The 27,024-nt window shown below is 38.6% G+C and overlaps 1 protein-coding gene across 2 annotated transcripts in view; it reads left to right on the forward strand.

Moving 5' to 3' along the window:
* Positions 1 to 27,024, forward strand: part of LOC121655501 (inositol polyphosphate-5-phosphatase A) — a 161,901-nt gene that overhangs the window by 33,738 nt on the left and 101,139 nt on the right. For both annotated transcript variants that reach the window (XM_042010199.1, XM_042010198.1), the window contains exon 2: positions 17,802 to 17,843. In XM_042010199.1, the coding sequence (XP_041866133.1) occupies positions 17,802 to 17,843 (42 nt within the window). The remainder of the gene's footprint in view (positions 1 to 17,801; positions 17,844 to 27,024) is intronic.

The raw sequence follows: 27,024 nt of genomic DNA on the forward strand, positions 1-27,024 counted from the left end.
ATCTGACATGCATTCTGTCAGTTTTGTACTCTGCCCTATCACCAGCAGGTAATCCACAACTACCTGAGAGAGGTCTTTGTCTCAGCTCTCTATAAAAGTGAGCTAAGACAAGAGTTCTTGGGATTTCCACAATTCAGATTTAGGAATACTCACAGTTTCTACACGTTTTAGATGCCAGACTTTTTGCAGTGAACCTTTTTGTAATTTTAAGCTAGTGTCTGGAGACCTTTTTTAACCTTCAAACCTTCTTCTTACATCACCTGCCTCGTAAAAATAAACATCAGTACCCCAAAGGATTTTCTCCAGAATTGATTTCTACCTTGTTTCAGACTTAGACGCTGACCTTTGTTTCATTTACAGCAGAGCCAGCCAGTCCTCAGCAGAAGTTTTTATCTATTTTTATATTTGATCCATAATAAGAAATAGAGGACACCACACACGATTAAGACAGCAGAGGAATGAATCCTACAAACCCGGTATTGTGCTTCCTGATTGTTTTCTACATCAGCACTGTGATGACAGCAGCCCTCAGTGGTCTAATGAGAGGCAGCTAAACAGTCAGTGGAGTGCACCCAGTTACAGACGCTGTGGGGTTTCATAGCTTACGTAGTCTTTATCTCTGCCTGATTTGTGACTTGTAATTATAGTGTGGTGGTCTGGGTGGCAACTAAAGCGTTCACCCCCCCATGCATACACACTCTCTTTGTGATGGTGCACAGTATTTCCATGTTAGGCTTTAGCACATCTTTTTAAATACAGACTCAGAGAAACAGGGCTTTCCTGGAGCACATTTGGTGATTCATCGATTCCCTTGTGTTGGCGAGATCACTGTGGAAAGAATTAAAGGCTTATGCACTCAGCTAAAATGCACTAACATTATTACTTTGGATTGGTAACAAGCTCATTGAATGCCCCATTTGTCTGACGGGGAGAATGTGTTTGTCGAGAGTGTTGAGAAGGATCATTCATTAAAAGGCTATTAGCTTAATGCTTGATGACCATATCACTGTTTATGCGTCATTGGCTCTGTGGTTTTATCCTAATAATTCCTTGAACTCTGACAACATTGTTTTCATCCCGTCAAACTGGAGACTTGTTGAAACTTCACCCATATTTCAAGTTAGTGGAAGAGTCTTGAACAGAAATTCTTTGTAGGACACCCCGAGGGCTCGACACACCCATGTTTAATAGTTTTAGGATTGTGGCAGCATGACCCCACATGTACATTGTGTACATAGATATGCTTATTTAGTCTGTAAACGTACAGTTGTTATTTATTTACGTTATTGATATTAATGGTTGAATAACGTATTTCTGTCCACATTAGGACTGCACGATAACATTTAGAAGAAACATGTAATATGCAGTGACATTCTTGAATTTTCTTATAATAAAGTTACAAATACTTCAAACAAGACGTGTAGATATCAGTATATGTGTAGCAGGTGAAGGCAAAATGACGGCAGCTTATAGCAATAAATGTTAAAAATTTTGGCCTAAAAAAATTTAAACCCTAATAGATGAATATGTCTTTGGAATGATGCAGCTGTAGCTTGAAATTTCTATCAGATCATAATATGTGAACATTATCTCTGTAAAGGCCAACTCTGATAAAGTGGAACAGAATTAGAGAGATTTTATTACAGACAGTTCAGGTGAGATGTCCAGAATGGCCATTTGTCACAGTTTAGCACGTCCCCCATTTTGGGGACCCCAGGTTTTAAAAGGTTAATACTTGCGGCTGCGTTCTTCTTCTGCACCCGTTCATGCTACATACCTGAAGAACATGTGCAAAATTAGAAGTTAATCTAAGTGCAACTAAAACCTGAGCTTGTTCTGTTTTGTGTCATTATATCTTTGAAATATTATAATTGTTTTTGTGATGCTGAAATATTGTGTTGATATTGTGAAATGCTAAAGCGTAAAGATTAAAACAATGGCTTGCACAAAAAGACAGAAATATGCTTTCTTTTTGTCAGACGACTAAAGTTAGAATATTATTGTGTCCTATAAATGCTTGCAAATGAAAACAGTTTGCAACAAAACTAAATGGACATGACAGTGAAATCAAAAGAAAACAAATAGTTAAATTTTAATCATAGAACCCTGTAGAGGTTAACCCGTTAAGGCTCGACCCATGAAGAAATGGTAAGAAAAGTCACATTTTTTAAATATGAGGTCTTTATTTGGCCCTTTAACAAAATGTAACAAAAAAATTAACACTTTTTGGGGGATTACCATGTGATAGTTTAAAAATATTATAATATGGTTTTCTGCTTCTGGGTATCTATTAGGGGATAGAAGACAAGTATCACATTGTGTTCAACAGGATTTTGAACAAAGTTTATACCATAAATTGAAGCAAAATGCCTCAGAAACTGTATGTGACAAATATGTCACGACGGGCTCTTATGGGTTAAAAAAAGAAAGAGAAATAGTTAAAATCATAATGTGCATCAGCTCACATTCATAAGAGTTGTAACGAACTTTGGTTGTAACTAACTTTTTCAGAACAATCTTAAAATCCTCTTTTTAAAGTTGCTTTAACAAGGTCTTCCAGCACTGCTAAATCTACTTCTGGATGCACGGCTGTCACACAGCCTGAGAAAACTCTGGGGAATTTTGTTTCATGTTAAAATATGTTGCATCGTTTTTCATTTATATCTCTCCATATCAGTCTCAAATTGCTTTAAAATGTGCATATGCATGGAATAAAGAATGCATGAAGAATTAGTTTAATTTTCTTTTGGATCTTTTGGGCTCTAATGGCCTTTATTCACCAGTAGCAGCGTTTCTGCATCTGGTCTCAGCTGTCCTTCTAGAGAACCTGTAACCCTACTTAACCACATCTTATAATAATGATGTTTTTAAAATGAAAAGGAAATTAGTTTAGAGCATATTTGATCATTATTCAAGTGGATAAAGTGAATTATTTTATTGAACTGTTGAGTAATCTGGGTGAGTACTGATAGGACTAACATGACATGAATACATGTGGAAACCGTAAAATAGACTTCGTAAATCCAAAACAAAATCAATCGTCTGGCTTTCAAATTTTTACCTCATCAATTTTATAAGAAGATCAAGTGGATTTTTTTTTCTAATCAGCCACTCCTAAACCAAAATCCAGCTTCAGATGCAAAGCTGTTAACGCTGATCAACTCCTTCCATACGTCTACGAGCGAATGCTTAGTCATACATATGTTCAATTGTGCCTTTACTAGAAATGGTCTTTTTCAAGGTTCCTCTTCTTGACTTTTCCCTAAAGAGTTTTTTGCATGCAGTACAGTAGCTCTGAGCATCACAGCGTGTTGGAGAGTTTTCTGCTCTGTGTTGAATAACACATGGCAGAGGTGTGAGTGGGAGAGCTCACATCTATCAGTTGTAGAGTTCCCTTAAGGCCTAGTGTGTATCACACAATGCAGCACTTTCCTATACTGTATTTTAATCATACAAAACCAATTCCAGTTGAAATTTTTCCAGATGTGCCTCAAATAGGAATAATAAACTGATATTTGATGCAGAAATCCTATTCCTTTACAGAGAAACGCATGTTTAAATCATTAATATCGGCATGTGAAGCCTAAGGTTTAGTCGCACTGCAGTTTTCCACTGCAACGCCTTAGTTATTATGGTGCAGTCGCCCTATACAGACACACAACCCATCCACCCAGGCGTGTGAGCTTTTCAATGGTATTGGAAGTGTTTCATGCTGTGAGGAAAGAGCTTTCGAACCACACAGCTGCGGTCGCTCTGAGTGCTGTAATTTCCTGTCTTCTGGTGCCACATGATCTACATAAGTCCCAGCTGATTGCAGAGTTGATTCACATTGAAAAAATGGTGTGCGCACATACATTTGTGTGTGGATATTAAACATTTACAACTCTCACAAGGGGTCATTCCTCTGATCTGATTTCTGTTTCGTAAAGTGTAAAAAAAATATGCTTTCTATTGCATATTTTACAGCATTGCAGAAAAGCTTTAAATATCAGCGTCACAGAGCCATTGACTATTGATTTCTGTATCAACCTTCTGTTGGATGCTTCTCTCTCCAATGCAGTCATGGTAAACTTGTGAAATGCTAGCTTTAACTGGCAGTTGATGCACTAGACTTTATATTTATTTACAGTTTTCTACGCAGGAGGGTTTTCTGTTTGCTGTCTTTGGTGCTGCATATTTCCTATATATGTACTCAGTTAGCATGAACTCTTACAGGGCCACACACTTTATTAAAAAAAACGTAGCATTAGTGAGGCGTTCTTCTGTTGTTGACAGTTCTGTAAATTGACGCCATCTTGTGGACATCATATTGTACAAACTGACTTTCTGTTGCCAAGATTCAATTACATTTGCATCTTTGCTTCAATTCCACAAATTAGCTTTGCCTGTTTGGTTTGTTTTGGTTTTTACATTGCTACGGTGATAATTCATCAGCACTTTGCTGCAAGACGAAGGCTAATGTTTTTTAGCAACAATCTAAGGCTATGTCCACAATAATTTTCATTGTATTATTTTTTTTCCTTTCTTATTTTCTTTATTTTTTTATTTGACTAAAAAATGTTTTCCTTCATACAGTCCTGAAAATAATCTTACCCGTGTACATGTGGTGAAGGCCTGACATAACACCATTGTGTCATGTAGGTAGTATGTAATCTGGGATGGCTGTAATAACCAGAGTGTATTATTTACATTTTTAAAATTTCCACACAAAAGTTGATGAGCTGTTTGTGTTGGTGATGTAAAAAGTCTCTTGATGATAGGTTTGAAATGTGTGTGTAAAGACAGCTTGGAGGCATCAATTGATGGTACACGAGCCTCTCCGTTTGAAGCGTCCCTAAATGTTAACGTCCCTCCAAGTTAACGTTACTCCATACCTCCTCCACCTTGTCCTCTTGAAGGATGAAAGCATCTCTAAGGATCCAGCCTCGGTCTAATTCAGAGTTTCAGTGTGGGGTTTGCTCTAATTAATTCTTTAATGAGCCTCTTTGATGTGGCGTTGCATAAAACACAGAGGGAACATACCTCTGCGTCATTGGGCCTCTGCAGAGCGACTGAGGGAGAGTCGTTTTCAGCAGCAACCTGTTGAAGGACACAAGGCCAGCCAATCAACCAGCTCTCCTTCCTCTGATCCCATCCCTCAGCTACAGGCCTCCATCTCCATCCAGCCAAGGTATTTTTAGCCTGCTGCTTGCTCCCCTGAAAGCCAATAACCTCTTTTCAAACAGCCTGTCAACACACACACATACACACTGGCTTCCCATGCACAAAGAGCCATGCCACCCAAAAATAACCCAAAAACATAAGTCTTGGACATGAAAAGCCTCTGTATGCCTTTAACCGCAACTCAAAAGCTAGTTTGCAGACTCCCTCCTGGTAGTTAAAGTAGTCACAGGTTTATGGCCTCACTTTGCATGGCAAATTAGGTGGTTATCTGAAAAAATGGATCCGCTTCTCGTCATACTTCATTAATTTCTTCTCGGAATATTGTTTGACAAATTGATTTATTTGTATATTGATGAAAAGCACCTAGCCTTTCAAATATTTACAAGTTTACAATCAAACGATTCTACAATGTCAGAATGATTTATTCCACTCAAACATATGATATACTGTATGCAAGTGTATGTCATAATCTGAATAATTTAGCACATGTAAACATAGCTCAGGGCCCAAAATTCATTGCAGGTTTGCAAAATTTAATCAGTTCCCACAAACCTAGCTCTTATAATGCGGGAAATTCCTGCATACAGTTACAGCTGTATGTAATTGTAATAATGTCCAGTAAAGGTTTGCATCGGAGCCATAAAACTAAAAGGAAGAAGAGGACTTCTGCTATAGATTCAGTGCTCTCTCCTTCTCTCTGAGCTCCGAGTTCTCTCTGCTGTCGTAGCGTCGCGCCTGTTGTTGGTGGATTTCCCGCTGGTAAGACGATCCATGCACGAACGGTTGGTTTAAATGAAAACCTGATCCCATGTCAAGCGGCTTGATAACTCAGTTGGTGGGGCATCTGTCTCCAATGCGGGAGACCCAAGTTCGAATCCTACTGGGGACGAATGTTAACATCTTCCAGTTGCGTCCTTAGTGTCAGTGATGTCGTAGCGCCAGCACCGGTAATGCTACCAAGCAGCCTGAAGAAAGGTTTTAGTCTGACTGGTTTCTAACACTGCAGCTGTAAAGAACCCAGATGCACGCTTTGAGTATAAAGAGGAAATGAACAGGTTTCTTAAAACTTTAAAGCAGGAATCTTCAACTCCGGTCCTCTCGAGCTACTGTTCTGCAGGTTTTGGATTCTACCCTGATGCAACACACCTAACTCAAATCATTGGGTCAGTAACAGGCTTGTCCAGAGGTGTGTTGTAGTAGGAAACATCTAAAACCTGCAGGACAGTAGCTCATGAGGACCGGAGTTGGATATATCTGCTCTAAAGCTTTTTAGCACAAAACTACTGAGCCTGTCTGATGAGATTGACAATAAAAAAAATATTATCCCATGGTCGCACATTATTAGCATGTGGAAGAGATCAATAATTTGGCCACACATTCGTTAAGCACACATTTATGTGCAATTATAATTTAATTTGGTTGCATTTTGATGTTGCATGTAATTAGGGAATAGTAGCTGAGCTTATTGGATTGTTGATAGTAATCGTGCCCGCGATTTAAGAATGCGTGGCCTCATTTTTTTTCCACTATTGATGTCACCAAATGGTTTCAGTACTAAATGAATTGACTAATGCAAATGTTTCTCATCTCATAAGCATGGATGGAAGTGACTTATTACACTGATGCAGCTCAAGGAATCAACAAATTACAACAATAAATAAATAACGCAATAAATAATAATGACTGATATGCCAGCAGGTTAAAAGCATGGAGATGAGACAAGAGTATTATCTAAGATGACGACTAAGAAAGTAGAATGAGACGACAAATAGAAGCTTCATATTAATCTGAGGTACGAGTAGGACTTGTAGTTAAGCTCACTGGTTTTTGATAAATGAATTTTGGGACCTGAAGCTAGTCATCTGGATCAAAATTTAATTCCAGTCGAGTTTGGTGGGTTATGCCATGATAAAAACATGTCGAAATGCTTGTGTCAGACGTCGGTCATGTATTCCCACACTTTACGTTACAGTGTGTGTTGCACTTTTTTTTTACTTAATAAGGTTTGTATACATGATTTATTCTGTTCAAACATGTGATTAATGTAAACGCATGTCATAATTGGAATAACTTTTTCAGTTTCATGGGAACAGTTGAGGTCTGATCGGAATTGTAACCCGATTTGAAAAACGTTTTCATATGTAAACATGCTTGCTAAGGTCAGTTGCATCTCTGAACTTCCCTGTCTGATAACTAACTCTGACATATCATTTAATTTTCCACAGTGCTCAGATTAATGTATCTGGACCTCTAGATAAAAACACAAGTTTCAGTCATCTTTGTTCAGCAGAGATGACCTTAGAAACAGGCAACCACATTGTGCTGTATCTCAGTTTACAAGTTGGATCTCAAATATAGCTTTCTATTATTTTTTCTCTCTCTGATGTGGACCTGTGTGTCTGGTGTTAGTATCAGGTGTAACCAAGCAACCGTTGCTTTTTAAAGATTCATCTTCACTCTCGTATTTTCAATTATGGAGGCTGCAAGCTGTAGCACAGAGCAGCTTTTTTTTTATTTTATTTTTTTTACAAGGTATTTGTCTCACACCGGCCAAGCCTGTTCCGACAAAGTGAGCACATTTTGGGAATTGGGAGCCGTCGATGAGCATAAAGCAGGACATCAGCCAGAAACGGGAGCATGCACAAGCTTGGTGCTTAATAAAAATAACAACTTTGCAACTGAAATTGAGGCCAAGAGAAAACAGCAGGAGTATTGCTTTCAGTAAGAAAAGTAGGTGGGAGAGGGAGGGAACTCATGTGGTGGCCATGTGTTCCCAGCAGATTGCCACAGGGGTCTTTAATGGGACCGGCCTTGACGTAACTTCCCCCCACTGCTCTTGGTTTATATAGCCTGTTGCACTATGAAGCAGGGCTGGGGAATGTTGAGTCTAAAGAATGCCTCACTGAGGAGCTGCAAAGAAAAAAAGAGCCTGTGCATTATGTCATGTCATCTTGTGGACGACTGAATGTTGTGACCTGTGTTTCAGTGTCACAACTTTGGTGTTTTTACACAGCAAAGAAAACAAGAAAGCAGTTTCAATGCTTGTGTAGTCCACAAGATAAGAAAGAAAATTAAATTATTAAAAACTGTTTAAAATAAAAGCATTATTTTAAAGCTATATTAGTTTGTGCTGAGATACAGTCTTCATACAGTGTTGTCAGACTGTTTGCTCACTGGTGTGGAAAATACAAAACTAAAAAAAAGATCTTCAACCACTAGTTAGTTTCCTGTTCACGTAAGTGTCCTTATCTTCACAATACTTGAGAAAAGATCGAGTAAACAATAGATCAAACTAGTTATCTACTGTTTTAAACTAATTTAATAAACAATTAAAAAGATTAGTTTTTTAAATGTTTTTGTTTACAGTCTACATTGAAAGGCATTAATAACTAAATGCAAGCCAGAGTGTGATCAGCCAGTAGCACAGGGGTGTCCAAAGTCGGTCCTCGAGGGCCGCTGTCCTGCAGATTTTTTAATGTTTCCTGCTTCAACACACCTGACTCAAATGAAATAGATCCAACAGCCTATTAAGTTTTGCACAATGACTCATCAATTTGAGTCAGGTGGTTTTAAAGCAGGGACACATCAAAAACCTGCAGGATTGTGGCTCTTGAGGACCGGAGCTGGGCCTCCCTGCAATAGCAGGTTCATTTTCAGGCTGGTTATGTAGCAGCAACATTTCCTGCTCTTCCTGCAGCTCGGGGATCAGCCTCTTGTGAGTGCTTCTGGACGGGAGAGGGGCCTGTGGTAGCATCTACCACTATTAAGTGTTTTCACGTCAGTCTCAAAGTCTCTAATAACACGAGAAAAAGTTGCTAAATTAGTAGATAGCTAGTTTTTAAAAAAAGTGCCCATAGAGAGGTCTAAAAACTTGCCAATTATAGCGACAACTTGCTAAGTTGGCAATGCTGTAAGCAATGGGTCCTCCAGGGAGATGCTGTAGGGGCGGGGCTGCCCGCTGCAGTGCCTGTTTAAAATTGTGTTAATTAATTTTAAACGGGCAGTAATTAGATACTAAATTTTAGAACTGGTTAGTTTCTGAAAATCTTTTTGTTTTCTGACAACACCATTCCACTCTAATACAATTAATGTGACCGTAGGCTAGTGAGAATTGAGATGCACTTCCAAAACTAAAGCATACAGGTTTTCAATTAACTCTACAACATTTTCTTAATGAGTAATGAGTCAGTAGTTTTTCTTGCAGCTTCACTTTCTGTTGCTTCTGCACTGATATCTACTTCTGGGATGTGTGTAACAGTGCTTGGTCATGATTTGCTTTCATCATGCTTGTGAAATGTGCAATGTTCCATCCTGTTTTAGTCCTTTTAGATGTGAGCCAATACGAAGATCACACTGAGTCATGCAGTGGAAAGTAGTTCTAAAAGAGGAATGAAGAAGAAAGAAAGCTGAAATAAATGCATTGCTGGTGCATTTAAGAGTGTGAGAAAGAATTCTTTTACCATTTATGTGAATGAACGTGTTGGACAAATGTTACTTAGTGCAACTTTAGTATTTTGAATAATCAATTAAAGACCTGGCAGTGTTTCAGTAGGACAAATTTTATTTTTTTTTTAGTCCCACTGCAGGCTCTGCTGGAGTACTTTGCATTGTATTTGCTCAATTCAAAGACTGAATATTTGCAAGTGGCAAGTATCTTGTCCCAAGAGAGTCATTCCTGTTAGCAAGCACTGAGAAGTTAACATAGTTTAGCTGGTATGGCTGAGGTCATGAGGTTTTGTGTAGGGCTTTCGAATGATCAAAATTTTTAATCAGATTAATCACAGCTTTCAAATGAATTAATCACGATTAATCACAGCTTACAAATTAATGATGATTAATCACCATTCGCAACTATGCCTGAAATATGCCCATTTTTACTGTATTGTATCAACAGAATGAGCCAACACTACAAATATTTAGTGTTAACTGACCTTCCCTTGGATAAACGTCAGATGTCCAATGAACAACCCCTAACCTATGTAATGTTCTTCTATATGTTGTTCTAAATGATCTCTACCATGTTCTAGATCATAATTCAGAATTCATATATCATCTCACCAACTGTCTCCTTGGTGAAAATTTCTGTCATAAAACCAGCAGATGTGACGACTGAAGTTAAACAGCCAAAACTGATGAAGAAAACTGATGATGTGTTAGAAAAGGGTCCTGCTATAAACAATACTTTGGATTAAATATGTGACGGTGTGACCCATGAACCTCTAGTTTCCTCCTTCTCAGCTGAACGATGAACTAACACAACAGGAGATGAAAGCCGATCACTGACAGCCATCATGATTCCCGGAACGACATGAGAAAAGAGGGAGGAAGCAACTGCTGCACAAACAGAGATTGTGCAGCAGAGATCACACAAAGAAACAGAGATCCACTGTGGCATCTTTTCCATCTCGCCTCTCCACGTCCCTCCATCATAACAGCGAAATGATGGCTGTTTGGGGTTGCCATGCTGCATGCGTTGAAAATATTAGTGCAGTTAATTACCTAAAGTACTTAGCGCCGTTATCACATTATTTTTGAAAGCCCTAGTTTTATTGTAAAATCAAACTTAAAATAAGGACGAGGGTATGTATTTTCGCATTTAAAGTGACTTTTTTTATTATTATTATTATTTAATCACATTTAATGCACATTTTCTCTAAACAGTGTAAGAACCTTTTTTTGATGGTTTGGATGTTAAATAGATCAGTACACCAGAGTGTCTTAGCTCCTCACACTGTCTGAAAAGTAGGCCGTCGACTGAGAAAGCAGCGGTGAGGAAGCACGAGGAGGTGGAGAGATCTGAGTGAGTTAAAGTTCCACCGGGAGGAAGAAGAGGTGTACACAGAGAAGAGGCAGTGGAGGGCGTGGGTTTTATTTTTACTTCTCTGCCCGTATAGCCCCACTTTCTAATTAACTGCAAATTAACTTGAGAGAAGCTCAGAGTGGGTGGCTAGGCGCCGAGGCAACAGATATAGACTTGGTTTGTCCTCCCTTTCCTCCTCCTATTAACCCACTTTCTCTCCAAGGCTTGGGCCTCTGAGGGCCCACCAGCTGTCCTCTGGGCCACCCTTGCCAAGGCAAACATCTGCTCTCCCAGAATCATCTCCCATCTTTGCTGCACATCAGAGCTGGAGCCTGAGCCTGATTTTGAGTGGTCTAGAAAAGCTGTGGATGGTTCTCATGATGAGACAGCTGGAGCTGTTTCCTTTCAAGTTTCTTCTGCACATCACGTTGATCTAGGACACAGATTCCCATGATGAGATACTTTAAGACTTGTTTAGAAAATTGTCAACGTGACGGTTTTATTGCCTCATTACCATAGTCACACTTATGTCAAGTATTATTTTTTGTAGGGAAAGACCCCTCTTACTCTTACAGTGTTTTGAGAGATAAGCTGCTGCGTAGTGCGTGTGATCTGAGTTTGGGCAAGTTTTTAAGTTGCAGAGAAGACGGCTTACAGTGATCCTGGAAGAAACAGCCAAAGGAAAGGGCTAAAAATACCCAGATTATTTGTCAAGGGTTGTCATGTTACTGAATGATTCCATCACTGGGATATTGTAACATAGAAGATCAGCATCTAAACTTCAGAAATGTAAACATGTCACTGTTTGGTTGTTTACAACATTACCACGGTGTCCAGGTGGCACCTCTGCTTCAATCCAACCGTTCCTCTCCTTGCTTTTATCCGTCTCACTCTTTTTCTCTTTCTCAATCCATGTGACTAATGACAAGGTCCAATGCTCATTTCCTTATATAGACCTAGCTCTGTCTGATCTGGCTGACGCTGAGACGATGGTGCATACACACACCCCCCACATACACACACTTGAAAAGTCTTCAGATTTTTAGGTGCCCTTGGGTAATGTAAACTTATATGAAACATAAATGCTATAGCCCATTATTTAAAATATTATAGGCTGCTAGACCTCTGGAAATGACAAATTTACTTTTTTGATCTGTTTGTTTTGGACATTAAGGGGACTAATGTCCTTGTTTATCTAAAATAATTTTTCTAGAAATAATTGTTTACTTGATTTTAAAAGAATAGTTTAAAATGGCGTTATTTGCTTGTAAAGTGAAAAAAATAAGGTCAGAAGGTTGGTTAGCTTAGCCAAAATTCACTTGGAGACAGAGGGAACAGCTAGCTCAAGTTTAGCCATGTTCTACCATGAGTGCACAAACACAACAGTTATTATAGCAGCTGCAAATTTTTTGGTTTAGTGGACAGTAATGTGTTGTTACTGTAAACCAAAGCAATAAAGTTTTAATGTAGTCTTAACAATCACTGGCGATGATGTCTACAGCAATGCTGGACAGATGGGGGTGTGCCATCTTAGGTACCTCACGATTCAATTTGATTACGATTCAGGGTGCTTCGATTCGATTATTAAACGATTATCAGGATTTACAATGCAGCTTTTTTCTTCATACTTTAAATCCATTCCCTATCCATTATTTCAAATAACCAAACAAACTTATCCCCACTCCCTTTTATTTATGTCAAACCATTAATAAATCCACCACATATCTATACATATTTTTCATATTCATATTTCTCCATGGAATCTCCAGGAAAATGTGTTAGCAATAATTAGAAGCAACAAGTGTTCTGTCAGTTTGGCATACTCTTGGTTAATGTGCGTGCGTAACGCAGAAAACGGCAAATGACCCATCAATTCAGCACCACTGACTGCTCAGAAACGTTGGCATTCAGTCAACTGTGAATTTATAAGTTAGTTTAGTGTATTATATTGCATATTCACTGCACGTTGTTGAAGTGCAACCCTTGTATGACTAAACTTGAGGGAAAATGCACTTAAAAAACTCAGATGAAGTGTTCGAAACTACTTACTCATGCACAAGCTCCTGCCACACTTTGCAGCTGTGTATCTGTTATTTTATTATTATAAAAAATGATTGATGTTAAACATTTACTAATTGTAATTGAACCTGTACGTGTCACATTGCAGGGAATCGAATAAATAGTGAATCTGCTCACCCCTAGTGGATGCGTTAATTATTCATTCATTTTCTAATGAATAAAATATGATTTGCATATGCATCAAAGGGCTGCATAAATAATGTTTTGCTAGTAACTTCACTCATTAATTTGCTTATGTAAAGAATACACCTATGGTCTAAATCTAAAGATAAATTAATGGTAAATGGACTTGTGCTTATATAGCACTTTTCCAGTCAGTTTGACCCCTCAAAGCACTTTACACTACATATCACATTCACCCATTCACACACCCAAATTTCACACCCCGATAGGCACGTGGGGTTAAGTGTCTTGCCCAAGGACACTTTGACATGTACTCAGTGGAAGCCTGGAATTGATCCAGTGCTCTTCCTCCTGAGCTACAGCCAGTACAACTAGTAGCTATATTATGCTCCATAGGGAAGGTGAATACTCGATTCTGATTGGCTGGAGGGTGTCCATTAAAAAGTGATAATGGACACCTATAAAAGAAGGTCAAGTAGACTTATTGTTGTAAATTATTGCACTGACTAAACTGTAGTTGGTAACCGTGACAACAGAAACCCAGACTCCGGGCTGCAGACACGCCAGATCATGTCTGTGACGGGCATCGCTGTGAAAGCAGCTTGCAGGCTTATTGGGCTCCGGCAGTCCAGGAGAGACGAGAATGGAGCAACATTTTCTCGTCCCACAACGTCCCAACCAGCAGTGGTCAAGGTCCACAAACATGAAATCTCCATCCTTCAAACGCCACTATGGACATTCCAGTATCTTTATGAAATGTCACGATTAACGGCAATGTTGCATTTAATTTTAAATAGGTCGTCGCCTGTCTTTCTGTCTTGATTACCTTACTTACATACTTGATACAGAGTGAATGGTGGATAACATTATGAAAACGATTTAAAATAGACTTGCTTGATACACATTTAATGATCAGAGTGAATGGTGGATAATATTTCTTGAAATAAAAACAATTTAAGAAACGATCTGTGGACTTTGACTGAAACAAAATGTCGCATCATCCTCTGGACACGCACAAGCTGTAAGAGCTGCACTTGCCCTGTCACGTAACATAACTGCGGCTGACCGAGCTGCAGGTTACCTTGACAACGTGCCACAATGAAATAGTCCACTCAGCCGCTTCTTGTGAAAAACTTACGATTTTAACGGTAAAAAACAATATTGACACATTAATCATTTATTTAATATTTGTTTCTTTCGTAAGTTACCATGGTATAAGTGGGGTAATGCCCTTCCAGGTGTCCATTATCATAAATTAATGGATGATAATAGACACCTCATCGGGCATTATCCCTTACATATATAAGTGTGTGTGTGTGTGAATGTATGTAATGAAACTACAGTAAAAAAAAAAAAAAACATATTCGACATACTTGACTTTTATGTTTTTTATTAATACTTGATACTTGTTTCATTTCACCCAATAGTAATCGACTAAATAAATAAATAAAAATTTCCTAAAGTCTGTTAAAAATCCAAGCGAAAAGGAATTACTTTAAATAATACTGGAGATCCTAAACCTTATTTTGGTTTAACTTAATGTAAAAATGTAGCAAAAAATTGCTGTTTTAATGCTTTTGAAAATGAAGGTACATGAACCACTTATTAATTTGAATAAAAAGAAGTGAGAAACACAGCAAGATATCTTTATGTTGTTGAATGAATGAATGAAATAAAAATAAATTTATGAAAACCAAAATTTTTTTAACAACCCCTGACAGGACTTTGTATAAAACGAGCATTCCAGAAAGCTTTTCTAAAGTTAATTTATGGGGAGGAGTTCAGAACTGTGTGAAATTTTGTAAACTATTTAACAATTTAGTGAGACCCAGGAGTCTAGGGAAGCATTTAAGATGGACCAAAGTGCCCCAAAATCTGAATCAAAGCAGTCCTGTCCAGACGGTCTACAATGCAAGAGAAGGTCTCGCTTCTTTCTGCAAGATACTGCACAACCACGTCCAGCACAGATGATGACATAGCTTTGTAGCTGATTTGTTGTTCAAATGTTTTCTTGTGGTTATACATTTGATTTTCCGTCCACTGAATTCTGTTTTTATTTGTATTTATACAATTTTTAAAAATCTTTTCTAGAAGCAGGTTTGTACTGTAGTTGGAATATTGGTTCCCATTTATATTGTGTGTGGTGTTAAGTATCTATCAGTATTTTATTAGCCTGAAAGATTTGGGCTCACTGATAAACACTGCTATAAAATTACTTTACTAGTTGATGAATTAATAATTTTTTTGTGTGTGTGTTTCACATCCTGCTGCCATCCATGAGTACAGCACCTACTTCTGTAGGTTTGGGCTTTGTTACAAATACCAACACAGCCTCCAGATCCCCCGTGTGTATTCTTATTCTAGACTAGTCTTGTTAGGACAAACTCCACACACATACACACACACACACACACATCAGACCTAGTTATCGACATGGGGAGATCTCGCCTTAAATGGTAGACTGCCCAGAGCCTTGTGTCTGTTTCCACTGCACAAACTAAATCAAGTCCAGGTTTGGGAATAGCCTTTTAAAGTGGAGGACAGGGAGGGAGGGAGGGGGAGGGGATCTCAGATGCAGGCAGAGTTGAAGAAGATGGAAAATAATAAGATATTGAGAGGACTGTGAATAACCTGGACACTGAGATTCTATCACCTTCAGAGATAATGTAACTTCCTGTCAGTACATTCATATGTAACGGAGTGTGAAGTATGCATATCTCTTAGATGTCATTTGTTCATCTGTTCCTAGTATATTAGTATAGTTCATAAGTATTCATCTCATTATTTAAACAGTATCTACTAATTAGTTGTGTCTACTTGTGAGCTACAGTCAGTGCAACTAGTCTTGCTTAGGTTGGAGTTTGAGGACATTTTCCTGCATCCAAAATCATTTACTTACTTTATTTAATGAAACTGACTTCATTTATTGCATTTTTTGTCTTTTGTTTGGATCTAATTACCATTTATTGGGTTTGAAACACTGTTGATTAATTTGGCAACACTAACTATTTGAATCCTAGTATTTAAAAAAAGTTCTCATATTGTAATATTTCTTAGACAGCCTATAGCTTCGATTACGGCACACATTCGCTGTGGCATCATTTTGATAAGCTTCTGCAGTGTTACAACTGCGATCACTGCGGAAAGCCTTCTCCAGCACATCCCAGAGATTCTCAGTGGGGTTCAGGTCTGGACTCTGTGGTGGCCAATCCATGTGCAAAAATGCCCCATTCTCCCTGAACTGCTCTTTTACAGTTCGAGCTCCATGAATCAAGGTATTCTCATCTTGCAATATGGCCGTGCCATCAGGGAAGATGCAATAACCTGCTCATTCAGTATATTCAGGTGTCAACTGACCTCATTCTTTAGACACATAATGTTGCTGAACCTAGACCTGAACTTAGACCTGACCAACTGCAACAGATCATAGACTGCCCCCACAGGCTTGTACAGTAGACACTAGACATGATGGCTGCATCACTTCATTTGCCTCTCTTCTTACCCTGGTGCACGGATCACTCTGTAACAGGGTAAATCTGGACTCATCAGACCACATGACCTTCTGCCATTGCTCCAGAGTCCAATCTTTATGCTCCCTAACAAATTTAAGTTAGTCTCACTAATTAGTGGTTTTCATTTGGCTACACAGCTGTTCTTCTTCTTCAACCACCATTTCTTCCTAGAAGATGGTGGTTCCCCACTATTTTTCCAGTTTTTAATAATGCGTTGGACAGTTCTTAATTCATTTTTCGTAGTTTCTGCATCTCCTTAGATGTTTTCTCTGCTTGATGATGATGATTTGACCCTTCTTAAATTCATCCACGGGATGTGTTTTTCCTCACGGTTGTTTAAGAAATGAGAAGCTACTCATTGCATCAGTTTAAATATACAATCAGTAAATAACTTGTTGCCAGCTAAAAGATAGTCACCCATTCAGTAATTATCCAGTAGGAGACTCGTACCTGTTTGCTTAGTTAAGTCCAGGTGGCGACTATTTTGTGAGATATAGTTCATTTAGTTTGATTTGAGTTTTATTTGGGGTATTACAAAATGTTTATTTGGTCTTGTAGCCTAGGTTTTGCTGTTTACTTTGATGTGCAACATCACCTTACTCATTAGTGACAAGTACATTCTTAGTGTGTTTGCTAAGTGCTCCTCCAGATCTGCCAATTAGGGAAAACTCAAAGGAAATGGCCAAACGTGGGCCTGCACGATAATATCACTGCTGAATATTGTGATAATATGACATCAGTGTTTGGTTTTAATGTTTACATCTGCATCTGTGTATCCAAGTTAGTGCAGCTTTTATTCATTTTTTGTCCTATTTCATGTCATAATGACGTTCATATGGTGATAATGATACATTTGTTTTTATATATAATGTGCTGCCTGAGGTAAAAGTGGACTTTTTGCCAACTTGAAATGAGCTTTTTAGCTTGTAGAAATGACAGGAGAGATACAAAGTTAGAAAAGAAAGCTGCTTTCTGTAAAGCCTAATAAAATCAGCTATTATGCAGAACAGGAGCCGGTATGGAAATGGGATGGTGTCTGGCACTAATATCTCCATCTATTGATTTTTTTTCTTATTTTTAAAAATTTCCCTAACAGCTTGCTTTTTTTCTCTCTCTCTTTTCAGCCTGAAAACCTGCAGAAAACATGGCTGAGAGAGTTTTACCAGGTAAGTGCTGCTCTGTAGTGACTTGAATACACAATCACTTTAGTCTGACATTCATAACAACACGGGAGTGGAGAACAAGGCTGCTGCTGGCTGAACTGCAAGCCTGCAAGTCTCGTGATGCTCCTCATGGCCAGCTTAGGACACACAAATCTCATCATGTCCAGTAGTGGTGTACTGTGCATGCATGTAGTGAACATATACTGATGGGTTTATATTAGTTTCTATTGCTTCAGCTGTTAACATGAAAATAACACCATAAATGCTGAAGAAAGCCCATGTGATTTTCTTTTTAATAGATGAAGAAGAGTGGAGTCATCTGCGTCTGATAGATACATCTATATTAATTCTGCTGACAGTTTATACGCTTGTATTTGAAGTAGACTGATGTTGGTGATCTTTCTTGCCTTATTTTCACCTACCATTTGAAAAAACAGAACAAGAGGAAAGAACGGGCTGTTGAACTCAGTCATGTTTCATATCGTACCTTTTCATCTGCAGAGGAACCCCTGACTAACCACAACTCTTTCCACTGGGTTCAGGGAAGTGAGGCAGCGAGACGTCCTAACTGTTGTCAGAACTTGCTGCTGAAAGTGACAGAGAAGGGAGCGAGGCATGCTCAGTTTTTCATTTAATTCACTGCGTAAAGGCACCACAGACTGAGGAAACATTTGAACTTAAGGAGAATGTCTTCTCCAACGATGTAGTCTCAGAGCAAATCACATTTCGACACCTTGTGTTATAAACTTTTACTTAGCAAAACATATCCTAAAAAGCTAGAAGCTGATATTTAACTTCAGTTGTTTAAATGCACTGCATGACATCAAATCGTTTAGCAACTCTGTCTTAAAGTAACACTGAGTGAGGCTTCCAGAGATTGTTCCTCTGTTTGAAAAGGAAAGAAAATATATTGCTACAGCATGATTTAACCCTTGAAACTCCCCTAGATCGCCGGCACCACTGAGGACTTTAAACAATTTATCAGGAGCGGCAGTGTGCAACTCTGTGGGCTAAATTATGATGGAAAGCTTACCCTTTAGGTGATCTACTGTTTTCCAGGCATTTGTATCCCAGGAGGTTGTATGTATGTGTAGTGTTTATTCATGGACTCTATATTGTAAATCCACAATGAGTGATTCATAATATCACAACTATTTTTCACATTTTCTAAAAAAAGAAGATGACTATCACTAATGTGTTGCTAAGAGACCTCTATTTTGACCAGGAAATTATGATTAAGCCACTTCCTGTCGAATTTTTGATAGTAGGTAACTAGAAGCATAAAAAACCATCTGGAGGAAAATGTGTAAATGGAAAAAGTTTCTGTTGTGTGTTTGTTTTAATGGCAGTATTTTTTTTACCCTTAAGGTCAAGACTTGAGAGAATGATGTGCAGATGAGGAAAAGTCACTGTTGTTCTGTGTGTTAGTTCTATAAGTGTTGGTAATAAAGTGTTAATAATAATTTTATTTAGCATTTTGGTTGGTTGTTATGCTGCTGAGTGTATTGATAGATTCATTTGACATTATTTTAGCCTCATAAAATGACCACTAAGGCCCTTTTAAAAATAATGTCTGGATATTGACTGTTTATAAAGTTTGAGCCAGAAATGGTCAAAATATCTTGGCGTTTTAAGGGTTAAATTGAGAAGAATTCAAATGTTTATCTACAGATAACACTTCAGTTTTGGCAACATTTGATAAATGAACAGACACGATGAGAAAAAGGAGAGTTAGAAACTGAAGATGGTCGAAAGTGAAAATGCATCTGAGGAGAATCACACAGGAAGATGCTGAGAATTGAATAAACCAGCTTACATATTCATCAGAAAGCCGGCTCTGATTAACAACCGTATGTCTCTTCACTCTTTGGTTAACAAGGCCGGTATTGATCTGTGTCAGAGATAACAGAGATAACAGTAAGCAGGAAAAGGACCCACCCATGGTGGTATTCAGGTCAAACAAGTGTACGACTCAAACAGTTTTTTACTAGATGTGAGGTTAACCAGCATGTTTTTTTTACCAGGTTTGACCTCAGACATATGTAGTGTTAAAGTGGAGTGGAACGACTACAGATAGGCCAGACTTTCATTTTCTAATCCTGAGCTGTGATCTTTTTGGTAAATAAGGCTCGACAAGTCTCGTGTAATGATTACTTTTGAGTAAAATAGTAAAAATATAAATGTAGCATGAGCTTGAAGGTTTATGTTCTACTTCGTAAAAGCTCCCAAAGATCACAATTGCTGTTTAAAGTGGATAAATGTGAATTTTCTAGCAACACATTTGACATCCCTACATACCAGTTTGAGTACAGTGGGCACCCCCTGAATTGGCCTTTAAGTGTTGTGGTATGGATGTGTTTTAAATTTGTGGTTTTCAGTGACTGTCGTTAAAATACAGACTTTTACGGTTTTAATTACATTAGAGGGAAAGTTGCGCTCCCTCATTCTCTTAGTCCGTTCTTCCCAATTTTTTTCTTTTTTATGTTTTAACCCCCTCCACCTGAACCTCTGCTTTATGATAAACTTTAAGTAATAATTCCCCTCAGATCAGTTTTCTAAGGGGTGGCTTGCTTGTGACCACCAAAAAGCCACACTCCCTGCTAGGCATGTCCTGGTGCATGCACAGGCACATGGAAATCATCATTTCCTAAGCTTTATTGACACCCCTTTTCAGATCAAAATTTCTTTTACTTCCCACCATGAGCTTCATATCTTGAGGGATGAGATGTTAGTTTATATATATATATATATATATATATGCTTTTTAAGTTGTTACCCTACCAGAAGGTCGTACACAACATGTATGTAGCACTGAGCTGGAGAATCATATGGAACTGACAGTTTGCAAACAGCAGTGTTTCTTTTGTCAATCATACTGTTACAATAAACCAACTTAAAGGTGTTTCACATCTTCCTCACTGCACAAATCTGTGATTTTAAGATGCACATTATTAACTGAAAATTAATCAGCTGTTTGGACAGAGATGTAGATGTTGAACGCTGCATCCTGCTACATTACAAATGTAAGTAGGGAGAACTGTTTTTCATGATCTTTGTATTAGATCAGTGCAAATCAGGATTACCACTTGTTAAACAGCCAGTGCATTAAAGACCCACTGACAGTGGGGGTTTCTATTCTTGGATGCTGCATCAGCTTCTACTTCACACTTCATTCATAATGTAGAGTTTTTGAGGAACTAGGCTTTAGTGTGTAGCAGGCGCACCGAGTAGATAAAACCAAAGACATCATCTCCTTTTTCTTTTGCTTCCATTATGTTTGTTTACATTGGGAGTAGCCAACTGACTAACTTATTTACCATTCTGAGGAATCACTGATCTGTTGATTTTGGCAGAAAATATTCCTGGCTCACCCTAAACACACACACACACACACCCACCCAGTTGGCTTTCATTTTTAAGTAGGAATACTGTGTCATATATTCAGATTTAATTGCTTGTACACTTAACAGTTAATGATGTAGCCTTAAGAAGCAGATGATAAATGCAGTATATTAGATGTTTAAAGTTTAATCATAATGTGAAAAATGTGTTGTGGAGTTGTGTTTTTTCTTTCTTTAAGTGTGTCTTCAGTTAAATGTTAGCTGGAACGGAATGCTGCATGCCAGAGTAATGGATTTCCTAGTAATAAACGAGTTAACCCCCACCAGCCCCCACACACTCAAATACACAGAAAAGGACAGAATATAATGCAAAACTAATAGCCAAGAGGGGAATGTTGATATTCATGATTTGATTTCCTGGTAATTGCCAAACCATTAAGACCCCTTTTTATGTGTTCTCAAATCAGCAGCAGTGATGTTACTCAGAAATCAAACGTAATGACAAATCTCATGATGTCCACAGCAGCAATCAGATTAAACTGGTGTTTTTTATGTTGCAGTATTTACAAAAAGCCAAATCCAGCTCCAGATAATTTTCTCATTACTCTTTATCCCATTACAGCAGATATTAACTGGAATTAGACTTAATTTCTTTTATGGTTTTTTATAATGCATTAGATGGAGATAATGTGAATAAAAATAAACAAACAAGCTGTTTTCTATGCAAGAATCTACTGTGCTTGAGTGAAAACTATCAATAAGAAATGTAACAAGTATCTAACTGGTATCACTTCTACAGCTGCCATGATAACTAGCTTGTTTCTGTATAATATCCTTCACTGCTTGGAGTATTATTGGAGACAGAGCTGAAGCACAGCAGAGAGGGATGGGGAGTAACCATCAAGTTTTGCTTGGATGAGTCCCAGTTCAGTGTTTTCATTTAGCTGCCTACAAAAGATTTTCTTTAGAATTACCTTAAAGCAGCACTACTTATGTTTCTGACCTTAAAACTCTTTGCTAACTTGTTTTGATTGTGCACATTCCTGGAGCCGTCAATGCCGTGCAACATCCAAGACTGAGAAACCACACCTCACTATTTTTGTTTCCCAGCATGGAGCATCACATGACAGCTGCTTTTTTCTTTTGTGACACCACGTCAAATGCCAGCAACTGGCTATCAACATATTGGCCAGTTTGAATGCACACCATGGCTCATTTAGCAGAGAAACCAGAGAGGACATTATCTGAGAGAGTGACAGCAACTGCCTCTTCATCTCTGTTTGGAAGCTTCTCTTTCCGCACTGCTTTCTACCCCCTTGTTGCACTGTAGTGATGTTGAACAGAAATCTTTTCTCCGTCATTGTACTAGAGAGTGAAATAAAGAAGAGAGGAGACCTTTTGTTCTTGTTTTCTAGGTAGCAATAAAAAAGAAGTTAGTTTTGGCCCCTGTAATTTCATATTTCACAAGAAACTTTGGGGTGGGGTTTTGTGTGGGTGGTGTCTTTTCATACCACGTGTTGTATAGATACTACTTTGAAAAAAAAAGTTTTGTCCAGATGATTTACTGAAAACCAACCACAAAAACTCCCAAACCATTGCTGTGAGAGCAAAATTATTTTGTTCTTGCCACCTCGAGAACAAGAACAATGTTCTCTGTTTTTTAGAGTAAGCCTCGGCCTTTATTTAAGTAGGTTTGAAAGGGTATCCTTTCCATTGCCATGGGACTAGTTTGTTATCAAAAAAAAAAAACAAAAAAAACAAAAGAAAAGAAAACATTTTTATGTACCATCCATCTTTTTCTGCAGTAGTCTTTGACTGTATGGACCGTAATGGTTTTATTGCAGTCCATCTCTTTTATTTTATAATGGGGAGTACCTGTAGCAAACACATCTGGGAGTGACACGTGTCCTCCAGCTTTTTCAGTTTAGCCTGAGAATGTGTCTACCTTGGTTTCATACATTCCTTTTGCTCTTAAGCATGTTTTTGGCTGAGGTGGTGCAGCAGATCTCTCATGTTGCCTCCTTCGTTGACAACTAGCTCAACAGCTGTTTGTTTCATGTTTGACCTTTTAAAGCCAAAGTCTGTGCAGGCAACAGATACAGCTCCATTTTTTTTTCAGCATAAGTTGTTAAGTGTTACCATGTTCAACTTTATCTTCTGCTACAGCTTCACTTTCTGCTACTATTTTCACATGTCTTCAGCGGTCTTCAGCGGTTCAGCAATAAAAAAGATGAATGTTGTTTAGGACATTTAAACTAGTTTTTGGAGCGTAAGAGAAATTTTATTAAAAAGCAATGAATACTCTGCATTTAACCCATTGTAGTTACTCTAGGAGCAGTGGGCTGCCATATTATGGGGATTAAGGTCATTGCTTGGGAGCCCACTTTAGGGCTGCAACGATTAGTGAACGTTGTCGACAATAGTCGACAATAAAAATAGTCAACGAATTTACCTGTCGACCATTGTCGGCAAAAAAAAAAAAAAAAAAAAGAAAACCGACAGAGTGAGACATCGTCCTCTTCCTTATCTCTGAGAGTTCCACAGGAGCAAAAAAAAAAAAAAAGAAAAAAACTACAGAGTGAGACATCGTCCTCTTCCTTATCTCTGAGAGTTCCACAGGAGCAAAGAAAAAAAAAAAAAGAAAAAACTACAGAGTGAGACATCGTCCTCTTCCTTATCTCTGAGAGTTCCACAGGAGCAAAGAAAAAAACTACAGAGTGAGACATCTTCTTCTTTTCCTATCTCTGCTGAGAGCTGCACATGCGCAACAAAGTCCGCCAGAGGAAAAATATGGCGACTGACCAGGGAACAAAATGGCAGCAGAGGACGTCAAAAGTCTGGGATAACCTCACTTTAAACTTACAAAATAAATTAAATACATGTGAGATTTGTAAAGTGGACCTTGTGTACCACGGAAGTACATCTGCAATGCTCGAACATTTAAAGAGGAGGCACGTCGGACTTAAACAACAACCAGTGTTGGGGTAGTTACTCTAAAAAAGTAATTAGTTACTTGTTACTTCTGTAAATTGTAATGAAATTACTAGGTACTGCATTTGAAAAGTAACTACTTATAACTTTACTTTAGCATTTCTTAATTGACCATGTAGACATGGACATCGTAGCCGAATCATCACTGCCTGTCTGCGTAGTGTTTACTGTATATTGTAAAGTAAAAAAAAAAAAAAAAAACCACAAGAACTACATCCCTGTCTGTGGGAAGAGATGGGCACTCTTGTCTCATAATAATTTTATCTAGTATTTTTCTAAACCTGGGCCATTCAATAGTTGACAGGGGGAGCTCGTTTCCTACAATGAACCCTGCAACTAGCTTGTTAATTTCTATCTGTGTTACCGGCTGCTGCGCTCCAGGAAATGTTGAAAACAGCTTAGCTTGTTTAGGCGGGTCGGCTGCTGAAGGACTTCTTCCACTGACCGGCGAGGAGAATCTTTCACCACAAGTTTGGACTGAAACTGGACTGAACTGAAAATAATGTGAATATCACCTCTGTCTCCGACTCTCCAGCTTCATTTTTCTTTTTCCTTGGTTGGTGCACAATCAGCTACGCCATGCAAATCAATCCCTATGGCAACGTGCCCAGGCAAGCATACACACAGGCAGCAGCATGCGCGTACCACTTAAAACAGATCAGAACTCTACACACAGCCAAACACGGCAGTAATTTCGTTACCAATATTTTAAGTCTAATGCATTACTTTATTTCGCTACCCAAAAAAGTAATATCATTACTTTTTAACGCGTTACTCCCAACACTGATAACAACCTCATGCGAGATTTCAAAGCTGAAAGTGAAATAAGAGCCATTTAATAATTATGAGATACATAATCCGATTGGTCGACTAGTCGTTTTAATAGTTGATGACTAATCGACTGTCAGAAAGTAATTAGTTGCAGCCCTAGCCCACATTGGCTTGCCTTTGTTATCAGACTGTGGACTTGAAAATGGCTCTTCCAGCCCTAAGCCACCTCTGTAACTACTAGGCAACCACGCCCCCATTTATCTTTTTTTTTAATAACAAAAGCAAAAAAAAAAAAAAAAGGTTTTACATCTGGTAGCTCAGTCTGTGCTTGCTAACCATCCTCATTGAATACAGCACTTACACATGGGAGTTCATTGGTTACTGTTAGAGCATTTTTTATGCTACAGGAGACCATGCAGCAGATTTCTGAAGTCATAAGACCCTTTAATGTCTGCTCAGCTGTACGGCTGCTGCTGGTGTCTGAGTCTTTTCTAACTGTGCTTCACCCCTCCCTGTAATTATAACTGTCATTTGCATGCCAAGCAAGTTGTTTGCCAAGTGATTCCGGCTTTCATGTTTGTTTAACACTCATGCTATTGGATATCATGAGCATAAAGTGTGTTTGTGTGTGTAGACATGCATGTCCTGGTTGTAGAGGAATTCTGTTTGCACTGGGCAGCAGGCCTGTGTGTTTAAGAGGAAGGTATCACGTCCAAGCATGCAGACAGAGAGGTGTGCCCCCATATGAAACAGGCAGGCTTGTAGCTTCATGCCAGCTCTGTTCTGCTGCTGCCGGCTGACGTCATGGAAAGAAGCATCTGACTCTGAACTCCGCATGGCTGAGAACAAGCCGCAGTGACTACTCGAGTTAACTACAATCAGCCACGCTGTGCCAACTCATTGAGTTAACTGCGTTAACTCTGCAAACACAGAACACTGTGTATTTTAGCACATTGATTAGCGTGCAATTCAACCATCAACTCTGATGCTCCCACCCCAACAAAAACAGCTCAGTTGATATCACAAACAGTATTGAATTGCATGTATAACAGGGTGTAGTGATATGTAATCTACTCTGGGTTGCCTTGGCATGAATCCTAAGACCGTTTCAGACAGGAAAGACTCAAGTTTCACACTAAATCAGCACTGTCACGTCTGTCACATGGGTTCCTCGTGGTGTGGAGAAATAGTAAAGTAACTTGTGTAAAGAATTCACTCATTGATTCACAGTGCAGCATTTTACTTCCTCAAGGGAATTCCTTGAAGAATTAAATGATTCATTTTGTGGCACGCCTTCGTAGAAGCTCCAAGGCTTGCAAAATCAGCAGGATTAGTTCAGAAGGAGTCTATTCTTAAGCTTTATGTGTCATTCTCAGATTTGGCAAAGGTCATGTTTTACCACCTAATCTGAGACATTGGCTTGTTTTATTCAGTGTATTTGGGCAGGTTGCAAATGAAAGGTGCCTGTGAATGTATTGTATGTTTTTTTTTTTTTTTTTTTTATGAGAGAAGTAAGAATGTGTTGTGTTACAGGTTTAGAGATGCTAACGACTTGCAGCCAGCGCTTACTCATTTATGGAAAGCTTGATGAAATCGAGCCAGTCGGCTTCTGAAACAAGAGGTTGCACATTACTGGAAGAACCTCAAAATATGCTGCTTAAAACCTGGATTCTGGATTTGGGTCTTGTATTTGATCATATCTAAGTAGAGCGAGAGACTAAAACTGTTGTGAGAACTGAGATATGTGCGACTGATTTTCTGCTTTTGATTTTCCATCTCTTACCACTGAATCAACCTCCTATCAGCACTCCTCTCTGCTCTTAGGATTTTGCAGTTTATAATATGATTTTCACATATTCAAACAGGGTCATTTGACTGCCCCACTTCTGTGAAGTAGACTGGGCTAAATGGGATTCCATCACTGCTGCTGCAGTAGTATAAACAACGCTTTGCATTGCACCGCAGTGAATAAACCCCTCAGCCAATTTGCATTAAAACTTCCCCAGACTTTGACAAGCCAGTGGCTTTGTCGGTTCCCCACATCCAGTCTCGCCATCTGTAAATTGTAGAAACACAGTGCT

Source organism: Melanotaenia boesemani, chromosome 16 (assembly GCF_017639745.1).
Source record: "Melanotaenia boesemani isolate fMelBoe1 chromosome 16, fMelBoe1.pri, whole genome shotgun sequence".
NCBI classification, from domain to species: domain Eukaryota; kingdom Metazoa; phylum Chordata; class Actinopteri; order Atheriniformes; family Melanotaeniidae; genus Melanotaenia; species Melanotaenia boesemani.